Below are 11,208 nucleotides of genomic sequence, written 5' to 3'. Positions count from 1 at the left end.
GGTTTTGGGGCTCGCGAGATGGCTCAACGGCTCTTCCAAAGGTCCCGAATTCAAATCCTAGCAACCACATGGTGGCTCACAACCACCCATAAGGAGATCGGATACCTGCTTCTGGTGTGTTAGAAGTCAGCTACAATGTACTTATATATAATAATAAATCAATCTTTGGGCTGGAGCGAACAGGGACCGAGTGAATGGAGTTGACCGGAGTAGAGGTCCTAAAAATTCAATCCCCAACAACCACCTGAAGGCTCACAACCATCTGTACAGCTACAGTGTACTCACATAAAATAAAGGAAAAGTTTTCAACTCAGAACTTAAACACCCACGTGACTCCCTTTCATTCCACGAAGCCGCTGAGATAGGGCAATGTGCAGTTACTAAGCTGCCTCAGATCTGTTCTGGAGATGCTACAAAGTTACAGGGTGCAGCACTTAGCACAGGAGACCCTCCATCCATCCTCAGGGGTCCTAGCCTGTTTCCTTTCCAGCGCAGGCACCAGCCTGCCCTGCCTTTAGATAGGCTCTGAGGAAAGAGAGTGATCCAGCCTGAAGGCTTTGGGAGTCGGGGGTGTGTGTGTGTGTGTGTGTGTGTGTGTGGAGTCTCACAGCCTGTTAGGGAGCCCTTCAAAGCCGTGGCTCTCAACCTTCCTAATGCTGCAACCCTTTAACATAACCCCTCTTGCAGTGGTGGTGTTGACTCCCTAACCATAAAGTTACTTTCACCGCTACTTCATAGGTAAGTAAGTCTGCTTCTGTTATGAGCTGTAAATGTAAAGGTCTGTGATTTTCAGTCTTTTGGGGTTCACCACGTAGGTACCCTCCCAGCACAGAGTCCATCTTTATGGGCAGGGAGCCTGCCTTTGGGCAGCATGCCATGTTTCACCACTGACATAAGGGCCTCAAAGGCTCTGTGAGGCAAGCTCCCTCAGATGCTGGGCTCGCCAAACTTAAATCTGCCGGACACTGTATCCCGAGCTAGATCCTTCCCACCACACCAGTGTAAGCCTTTGCACAAAGGAGTCCCAGAAGACAGAGCAGCAAGAGGTTGACCTCGTCAGGTGTTAGTGGCGCACACCTTTAATCTCAGCACTTGGGAGGCAGAGGCAGGTGGATCTAAGTTTGAGGCCAGCCTGGTCTACAAAGTGAGTTCCAGGCGAGCCAAGACTACGCTGTCAAAAGATGAAGGCCATGACACCCACCATATAGGAAACATTTTATTTCAAAAATTAAGGAAGCACCCTAAGACCTCAGGATGCTGGACACAGAAGCTACAGAACAGACAAAAATAAATATACAAATCTGCCCAGCCACTGGTGACTGAGTGCCGCCTTCCTATGGAAGGCGGTCTTCATAAGTCTCTGAAGTCATAAATATAAGAAAAATCCCTTATAGATCAATACCAGGCACAGAACTTCTCATAACTTAGTTTTGTCCTAACATATAAAAGCTTTGTACATGTGACAGGGACAATCCCATACCCAGGTGGCCCAGCTTCAATCCCTGTTAGTGTAGAGACGTGTGATAAGCAGTGGGTTACAGCCCAGAGCCAGTGGCAAAGGTGACGCCCAGGGAGGGATAGTCCTGGACTCCCAGTGGGTACACACAAAGTGCCTACTTCTTACTATCCTTAGTTTTGGTGGGGGCCCCTGATGTGGAAACCTGAGCAGCTCTGGAGCAGGGCAGAGGGGCCCTGTGCAAGTGTGCACTACCCTGCAGTAATTGCTGCAGGCCGTGCCCTTCCTCTGGAAAGCCTCCTAGCCTGTCCCCAAGAGGACTGAACAACACTGTCCCCAGTACTGAGATTAGCTCCTCACACACACATACACACACACACACAGGACCCCACCCTGCTGTGGCAAGGCACTCCATAGCAGAGCGTCAACAACTCTGGTGGCCCTGGGAGGCAGCTCTTTTAAGGTTCAGAGAAAAGAAAGCGCTCGCTGGAAGGATGGGCTGGCGGCACCAGAAAATGAAACAAGCCTAACCCTAACCCACACATCCCCAAGGGAACCCTAGGTCACCAGGGGCCCTCGGTTGGGAGAGCACTGCCCCCTACCTATCGCCTTTCCCAGAGTCAGGTGCCCAGCAGAGCCGTCTAGAACATGGCTTTCAAAACAGGAAGCAGGTGGGTACCTGGTAAATTAAGGCAGCCCCCTCTGCCAACTGGACAAGAAGGCAGCAGTAGGCATGTGATGGGATAGAGACTTCCGTTCCTAGAGCCTCATCTGCCCTTGAGTTCACTAGAAAAAGGCAACTCTGAACTTTGGCTTTGTCTATAACAAAAAGTCCTAATGGCCTCTTCCCCCCAAAAGGTAACAAACCCCAGCCAAACCTACCGGGTACAAAGGGGTCTCAGCTCCCAAACCCATGAAACCACTCAAAGTCACAAAGAAACCCAGGGATCCCCTAAGCTGTGGTCCAGGTGCCCTAGTACTTGTGTCCCTGGCCCTATGACCCTAGAAATCCTAGGTTTTCCACACACGGCAGAAAACCACAAGCTTTTCAAACCTACGGCCAAGTGCTGGGGCCGCCCCACTAGGCTCTCTTTAGAAGCAGGGGTCTCTGCTCCCAGGCCCTTAGCTAAGTATCAGTGAGGCTCCCGAGGAGCTGCCAGAGCAAGCCAGCTCTGCGAGCTTTGCTCCCGTCCTAGGGAGGGCCTCCTTGCCAGGCAAGAACACGTGCTATGGGGACAGAGCTTGGACTCACACTGCTCAATCTCAGTATTTAATTTCTATACGGTGAGACCCGACAGTGGTGTGAACACCCCTCTACCTGCAGCACTGGAGGAGCCTTGGGACTGGATGGGGAGTTTAGCACTTCACTGTAGCCTTTGCCTTTGTTTTCCCTGATTCCCAGTGCTCCAAGCCAGGCCACTTTCTTACCATTACAGGACCTTCTGCCCTGGGAGCGCACAGGCCCAGGAGAGGGCAAGGAGAGGCTCCCTGCACGGTGAGCTGGATGCTACGAGCTGGGGGTGACTTCTGAAGGCTGATTCATGATGGTGGTCACCACCACCTTATTTAGTCCCCAGAAGCTGTGACATAGGCCCTGAATTCACAGAACCTTTACGCAGTGCATCGAGGTGCTCACTAAGCACCCTGGAGCCACTTCCCTGCAGGTGCCAGGCCCCTTGCACCAAGGCCCTCCCCTGGGCCAGGCCTGGGCTAGTGCAACTCCTCGGGGTTCTGTGGCAGCCTGTGGTAGCCTGCATCCACGTCACTGCTACCACTGTTCAACTCGAAGCCACGCCCCCCTGCCGGTGTCTGTGGCATGAACTGGCGGAAGATGCTCACACTGCCGTGCCAGAAGGTGGGCTCTGGAAGCCGCCCCACCACACTCCACGCCCGGGTCTCTGGGTCATATGCCTCTACCACGTCCGAGAGTTCAAAGGTGTTGTCGTACCCCCCAGAGACATAGAGTTTGCCTCCCAGGACGGCCAGGCTGCCCCCAACGTGTACCTGTGGGTCAAGATGGAGGAGTGAGAAAGACAAGCAACCGTGGCTGGGCAGACCGCTCTCCCTGATTGCTCTAGTAATTTCCAGGGAACAGCTCAGTATGTCACCACAGCACTGAGAACCATCCTCAGACAGCTTTCCAGATGTAGAGACAGAGCAATACAATGCTTCTCCTTCCCCACGTGGTCAACATGGTCTCAGGTGTGGCCCACACCCAGCATCCCTGCATCAGCCCTCTAGGGCAGGCTTGTCCATTGTACAGACAGGATGAAGTATGCTGGTACAGCCATTGGGGACCCTGGTCAGATGCTACAAAGCCTTCCAAGGGTCACTACACTATCAGCCTTAGACCTTTCTCAGCAAGCAGAGACAGGAGGCCCTGACCAGACAGCAGCAGCAGCAAGGGTCCTCCCCTCCCAGTCCCCCATTCACAGCACACAGTGTGTCTAATAAATATATTACATCACCAAGGCCAATTCCTCAGGAAGCAAGCAGGGGTATGTCACACCCAGAGACCTGTCTGAGCTCATTCCCTTTAGCCACAATGGCTGCTGGTGTTCACACAAACACACCAGCCCCGGGGCCTCAGTATTTAGTCTCTTTGTGGGAAACTCATCTAATTCCTCATCTCTTCTGTTTGGTGGCTCACAGTAAGGGTGCGGCAACCACTGGCCTGGTCCCTTGAGATCCTAACACACACACCCCCCACCCCCCCACCCCTGTACCTTCGAGTTTCAAAGGTAGACTGTAGCAGCAGCCTCCCACTAACTCAGAGAACACCTGGAGAGGGCTTAGTAGAAGCTCCACCTACCATGACTGTGCCCCAAACAATCTAAATGACAGTGCCGTTGCAAAAGCGGGGCTAGCCTGAGCTTACAGGCGCTGCCACACCTGCAGACTTACCTGATTCATGGATGGGATCTTGTCCCATTCGTCTTTAGTGGGGTTGTAGACGTCCACCTCGGCAGAGTCATCCCTGTGGAGCAGTGGAGGAAGAGGCACCCGGTTAGCCAGAAGCAGCCTCGGGTGTGAAGGGCCACAGGGCCCTCCACTTGGGGACTCTTCCCATGAACCTGTATGTATATTTATTTTTGAGACAGGGTCTTGGTTTGTAGTCCAGGCTGGCTTTGAACCCACTGGGTATCTCTACACTCCCTGCTTTCTTTCCAGCAGAGACCAAAGAGCCACAGCTTGAAGGGGCCAGGCTGGACAGGGATCCCTCTCTTCCCTCTTCAAGGCTGCCACCCCCAGTCATAGTCAACATCTTCGCCTTTTCCAGAAAGCTGCACGGAGTGGGTACACGGCAGGGGCCCCAGACAGCAGCTTTCACTGGCCACTGAGAACAGCTACAGAGTGCTATGGTCGTCACAGAGCACTGGCTGTGTGTGTCCCTGACAGGGCTCTTGGGACATAGGTGCACCCTGGGATCACAAAACACTGTCTGCTTTTATCCAGGCACTGAGGTTGGGCTGACCCGGCTTCCTGTGTGGGTGGCACAGAAGCAAACCACTAGCTGGGCAAAGCCCTCCCACTTCCACGTGGAGGGCAGGCAATCAACATCAACTCCCATCTGTAAGGAGAGCCAGCAAGTGTCAGGACCCAGAACAGCCATGGGGAACAGTCCGCCCTAGGACCTTAGGACCGGAGGGCATTCTCAAAGGTACTGGGCTGGCAGCCACTGTGGAGGGGCTGAAGCAAAGACCTGGCACTCTTCAAAGTTGTATTTATAGCCAGGCCCTCCCACTTCTTAAAGATACCACAGGAGGTGGGGTGGACTAGTGAAGGGCCAGGCAGTTTTATAACAGGATCCAGGAAAGTTCCAGGGCATTCTCAAAGATCTTCAGGTTCTGGGATTTAAAGACGCCAGGTCCCTCAGCCTCTCAGATGCCAAGCAAAACACCTCTGTCCCCTTTTGACTCCTCAGAGTACAAACACCTCCTGCTTGGAGGGGCAGGACAGGCAAAGGTCACTGCTGTTCCTGGGCCCAGAAGCAGAGGGTACCCACCTGTGGGATCCCAGATCAAAGTCTGTGACCAAAAGGAGACATGGGGCAATGTCTGTCATTCCCTCCCTCCCTCTGTCCCAGCCCCCACAGCTGCTGGCAGACACTGGACCAGGAAGCAAAGCAGCGAATACACACACGTGCATGCACACATGCACACACAGGACACAGGCATCCAATTTTTCTCCCAGATGCCCAGTAGCCACTTTAGTCAAGGTGTATTTGACTGTGACCTGACCAGGCATCAAAAACCTGCAGATGGGGCTAGGGTAGAGAGCTGAGACGTCTCAAGATCTTGGTCTCACTCAGACACGTGCATGTGCCTGCACATCTATGTGGCCAATGGATGCATGGTAAGCCACTAGATGCATAGCTAGGCACTGCCAAGACTCCACTATCCTTGATGTGGACTGAATAAGAAAACCTAAAGCCCACAGCAATGATCTAAGGGGTGTCCCTAGCCTCTGATCCCAGCTTGGCCTCCCCAGTACTCATCTATAAAATGGGCACAGGGATTAGGAGTCAAAAACCAGTACGCCATGGCCTCACCTGACGAAGTACATGAGTCCATTCAAAGTCACAGTCTTGGGTGCAAAGGACCAGGGTGGGAGCTGGCCACAGTTCACCAAAGACCACAGGTCGGTGTCTGGGTCATAGCATTGTATCACCATGGTCTCCTTGCCTGCCAGGGAGCCGATGGCGTAGAGTCGGCCTCGGCAGGCAGTGGTAGAGCAGTTGTCCATGGGGTAGGTCATAGGCTGCAGTGCCTCCCAGGAGTCGGTGGCATGGTCATAGCGCTCCGTGCTGTCGGCCGCCACCACATACAGAAGGCCGTCTAGCACTGAGGAGCTGTGGTACTCTCGGGCCTTGAGCATGGGTGCCACCTCCGTCCACTCGTTCACACTCGAGTTGTATCTCCACACGCAGTCATAGAGCCGGGAGCCATCAGACCCGCCTGCCGGGGCGTACAAAGGACAGATGGTCAGCCCACATGCGGTGAGTCACCCACCTGTGCCTTCCTGGACTTCAGGGTCGGCCTCTCCCTAAGGAGGAATTAGTCTCACCCCTGTCATCTGTCCCCTTGAAGACCTCACCAAACTGTCACTGAGGCACTGAACTAATTGCTATCAAACCAAGGACGAAAGATGCTGTGGGTCTCAATAGTCTTGGACTACGGTTTCAGCTAAGCTGGTAGGGCGCTTACCATAGCACGCATGAAGCCTGGGTTTGCTCCCCAGAGAGCAATACATCTATAATCTCAGCCCTCAGGGGTTCGGGTTACCCTGAATTACATGAGACCCCATCCCAAGAAACAAAACGAGGGCGGAGAACACCGGCTACCCTTTCTCAGGCCTGGGTTCCATTCCCAGCATCCACACAGCAGCTCATAAGCATCCATGACGCTTGTCCTAGAGGATCTGGTGCCCTCTTCTGGCTTCGGTGGGCACCAGGTATGAACGTGGTGCAGGTTACACCCAGGCAAAACACGCACGTACATAAAAAGTAAAATAATAAAATGAGAAGTGCCCTCCCCCACCAAAACCACCACACTTAACTAACTCAGAACAGCCAAGCCTTGGCTCTGGGTGGCTCTTCCCGGTACACACCAAACATCGGACTTGGCCACCAAATCCTAGACTTCCTGGGCACTTTCAAACCAGGATTGTGCCAGGGCAGGGTGAGAATACACAGCGTTCCCCAAGAGACCTAACACAGCAAGCCACACCTCCATACACTCTGCCATTCTAGTTTGCACTTTAGTGGAGGGCACAAGGGCGCGTTTCACTTGAAATTCTTATCAAGCTATACAAGTATGACAGACACTGATATGTGTGTGTGTACAAGTCTTTTTTAAAAGGCTATTAAGGAGGCAGATCTCTGTGAGGTTTGGGCCAACCTGGCCTACAGAGAGAGTTCCAGGACAGAGAAACCCTGTCTTACAAAACAGTGTGTAAAGTGGATCTAAGACCACAAAACTTTCATGCTATCAGGAGACTGCAGGAATCCTGGAGGCTGTGCCCCTTGCCTTTCCCTGCTGGCGCCCGCCTTGAACAGGACAGAGACATTCTGTCTGTCTCTCAGCCCGGAGCTATTGAGGAAAGAGAGTCTGAGGCATCTGTGGGCCTTTTACAGGGACCCTGCAAAGCAGCTGAAGCGGCTTCCTGACCCTCAGGAAAATCCCCTACCAGCAGCTGAATGCCAGGACGGTGCCACCGGCCTAAACCTGATTAGCTGTTCAGCTGTGACATTTATTCAAGGGCGAGTCTGGCCAGTTCTGGGAAGGCGTTCTCTGCTCAAAATCACTAGCCAGACTTCAGAGGAGATGGGGGCAGGGTGGCAAGGGAGGAACCCAAAACAACAGAGTCGGTCTCAGGTTGTTAAAGAGGGCTACACTCTGGCAGGCTTCAGCAGAGAGCTGGACTCAGGGCGGCTGGTCAGAACGTCCGGACACTGACGAGTCGGGATGTGTCCCTCTTCTGTTCCGACATAGCAACATCAGGGTAGGCTTTATGTGGAATGTGCCACCCTAAGCACAGCCCCCGTGACGACCCAGCCTCATGCCTGCCTGCCTGATAATAGGGCCAGAGGCCTCAGTGGTCTTTCCTTATATAGCAGTTCCAGAGGCCATCCCTCTTGGCCTCCTGTAGCTTCCCTCCAGTTTGATCAGGGATTCATCCTTAGTGAAAAAACGTGGGAGAAGCCCAGTACTGGGGCAGGCTGGGGCCCGCCTACCGTGACTCGGCAGTGTTTTGGGGTTTCAGCCAAGTAAGTGGAAGAAAATCTCTCAACATGTGACCATGTTTACAGTCGTAGACTAGAACAGCCTAAATACCATGTGATCCACACTGCACCGCCTAGGTGCGGGTTCTAAGAAACCTGGTCACTGGTGACAAAGCCTTGAGTCAGGAGGCCCCTGTGGCTTAGAAGGGAGGGAGAAATGTCCCTGCTTTGGGGAGGGAAAGATGCCTCACCAGGCGCCAGCCTGCATCCTGTCCCCGCATTCCTTGGGGATTAAAAGAAAGCACCCATTGTGCCAGGTCAAAGCCCGGTCTTTTCCAACTCAAAAGAGGGAGGTACCTCAGGGCAAGGAGTTGGCTAAGCAAGGCAGACTGTACCACAAGGGGCACAGAGACCCACAAAGGAGCTATGTCTCTGCTCTTACAGGGAGGCTCTTCTAGCTTAAAAACAGATGGAGAACTTAAGGAAGTAGCCCTGCCAAGGGCTAGGTCAGGCCCTAGGAGGCCAGGTCCTGAGTGTATCTCTCTTGGAAATCCACCAGCGCACTCACCCGTCACGTAGATGTCGTTGCCCAGAGCCACGATACTATAGCCCCCACCTAAGTGATCGGGGAACTCGGCCAGGTAACGCCACTGGCCGGTCTGCGGATTGTAGCAGTCGACCGTGACCAACTCGTCGCAGTCCTGGTCGCAACCTCCCACCAGCACCAGGATCTCGGCCAGGCCGGTGGACGGGCGCGGACGCATGCGGGGGCAGGGCCCGCGGTCGTGCCGGTCGTAGCGAGCCGCCTGGAAGTCGCGGGCCTCGCGCAGCAGGCGCAGGCAAGGCGGGCAGCGCGCCACCAGTGGCTCGGCCTCCACGTGTGCCAGCAGGTAGAAGCGGCGCACGAAGGGCAGGCGCACAGCCTCCAGCAACTGCGGCCAGTGCGGCGCGCGGCGCGGCGGGTCCGCGCGGACCCAGCGCAGCGCCAGCTGGTAGGCCGCCTCCTCCTTGGGCACGCACAGCCCGTCGTCGCGCAGGTAGCGCAGCAAGCGCGCCAGCGGCAGCCTCTCCAGTTGCTCGGCGCCCAGTTCGCCCACGTGGCGCAGGATGAAGCGCTGCGCAGCGCTCGCCAGCCCCGAGCAGCTGAAGGCCTCGGCGAAGTCCTGCATGTCCAGGCAGTTGGCCAGGTCGAGCTGCTGCTGCAGGAAGGCGCCGCACGCCTCCTTCACGGCGGGGAACTGCAGCAGGTCGGCGGCGCGCAGCAGCGGCTCGGCGTTGTCGCCGCTCACCGCCACTCTGCCGGTGTAGCTGAAGTCCAGGAGCAGCTGCAGCATGTCGGGCGGCACCCCGTGCAGGCGCACGCGCTCGGCGCGGCTCTCGCGCAGCTGGCCCGCGAACATGGCGCGGAAGTAGGGACTAGCGGCCGCCAGCACGGCGCGGTGCGCGGGGAAGTCGCGGCCGCCCGCCGCCTCCAGGGTCACATCCAGGAACTTGCGCTCAGCGCGCAGTTGACTGAGGCCGCGCAACAGGCTCAGGGCGTGCGCGGGATCGGAGAAGGGCAGCACGGCCAAAGGCGCCGGCCGCTCCATGACGCGGAGCTGCGGGTCACAGGGACGCCCCGGCGCGCCGGGCACCGCCTCTATAAATACGCAGACCAGCCGCGGCCTCCGTGGGCGGGGTCTGTTGGGGCGGAGCGCCACTAACCTTGCCCATTTAACCCTTCTGTTCCCAGTACTGCGGTCTGAGTCACAGCCGCCTACGCCGGCCCCTTTCCTCCCTTCCGGGGGTTCCAGTCGTCTCCAGCTGACGCTCCGCTGAGAACGGCGGGTGACAAGTGAGGGCTAACCACTCCCCAGCCCAGCGGTTTGCAGAAAGAGGTCTGGAGAGGCGAGCTCGGCGCCCGAATCCGTAATCACCCCTTTGGTCTCAAATTCCCTATTGCGCTCCTGGGAACTTCAGAACATCTGGGAGTGACGACCCTGTTTTAGTTTCAGTGGCTCCAGGGGTAGCTACTTAACCCAGTCAGATTTCAAATGGTATTTTCACAATTCAGCACCAAAACACGAACAAATTCGAAGGGTTTTCGTCGTCGTCTTTTATTCTTGGCGCGTTTAAGCAAATTGGTGGGGCCAGACTCCAGGAATGTGCTCCACAGTGTTCATGCCTGAGTTTCCAGCGCATCAGCAGTCAAGTTTAGTCAGCAAAGCAGTAGCTTTACTTTACGTGCAGGCTTCTCAGAAAGGGTAGGAGCTGGTCTGCTGGGGAGCGCTCAGGCTCCCAGTCCTCCGGGTGGCTCGATGGGTCCAGCTCAGGGTCCGTCAGGGAAGCACCTTGAAAAGCTGCAGAGCGGGTAGCAGTCACAGTTGAGTGGTGATGCAGTGGGGGCTTGTTTGTATGTATATGCGTGTAATGTATGTATATATGTAAGTACTCTTGGAGAAGGAGCCCCCCACTTAGAATCCATATTTGGGTTTTGCTTTACTTAGTTTCAGGCAAGTCTGGTGAGAGAAAACATCAGCGGCGTCTGCTAGTTAACTGTCCCCCACATTCCAGCCTCAAGCCTGCCCAAGCACCCTGGAGTCAGTCCTCTGTCATTCCTGGGTTGACACAGCCTTGGCTGGAGACATTACGTTTTACTCCATTTCTAAACCCTTTCAGGCTTTCCACTCAAGGAACCTCTCCTCCCTTTCCAACGAGAATGCATCTGGTCTAAATTTCAGGGTCACCATGGGAAGTCCAGGTTCTAAGGAGGCAAACATGCAGGTACCCAGGCAACCGCCTGTTGCCCATAGAAGGACTGTTCACACAGCTATTAAAGGCAGAGCAGCATTCCTGGGCCCAGGAGGCTGGCCCAGCTTACACACAGCCCTTCCGACAGGCTGAGCAGCCAGGAAGTGGGATGCTGCTAGGAACATCCTGCAGTTCCTGGGAGTCAGCTCAGCACAAAGCCTCAGGATTAAATGCTACAGCTGGGAACTGAGTATGGATTTTGTTTCATTCTGCTGGAGATGGAATCAAGGGCCTCGGG

The 11,208-nt window shown here is 55.2% G+C and overlaps 1 protein-coding gene across 1 annotated transcript; it reads right to left on the bottom strand.

Annotated features, from left to right (window-relative positions):
- Positions 1-1,203: 1,203 nt before the first annotated feature.
- Klhl21 (kelch like family member 21) lies at positions 1,204-9,807 on the bottom strand. Its single transcript, XM_021160366.2, has 4 exons — positions 8,749-9,807; positions 6,009-6,414; positions 4,361-4,433; positions 1,204-3,460 (listed from the first exon to the last, which is right to left on the bottom strand). Exons 1-4 carry the CDS (start codon positions 9,767-9,769, stop codon positions 3,167-3,169), a joined length of 1,794 nt encoding a protein of 597 aa, XP_021016025.1. The 5' UTR covers positions 9,770-9,807; the 3' UTR covers positions 1,204-3,166.
- Positions 9,808-11,208: the final 1,401 nt, after the last annotated feature.

Source organism: Mus caroli, chromosome 4 (genome assembly GCF_900094665.2).
Source record: "Mus caroli chromosome 4, CAROLI_EIJ_v1.1, whole genome shotgun sequence".
NCBI classification, from domain to species: Eukaryota; Metazoa; Chordata; class Mammalia; order Rodentia; family Muridae; genus Mus; species Mus caroli.
The sequence above is the reverse complement of the archived record's forward strand: the minus strand, read 5'-3'. Positions and strand labels throughout refer to the sequence as shown.

Excerpts from the sequence above, each read along its gene's own strand:
- Klhl21 (XM_021160366.2), bottom strand. The coding sequence starts at position 9,769 with ATGGAGCGGCCGGCGCCTTTGGCCGTGCTGCCCTTCTCCGATCCCGCG. Across the intron at positions 4,434-6,008 it reads GGACTCATGTACTTCGTCAG|GGATGACTCTGCCGAGGTGG; the intron begins GTGAGGCCATGG and ends ACTGCTCCACAG. Across the intron at positions 3,461-4,360 it reads AGATCCCATCCATGAATCAG|GTACACGTTGGGGGCAGCCT; the intron begins GTAAGTCTGCAG and ends CTTGACCCACAG.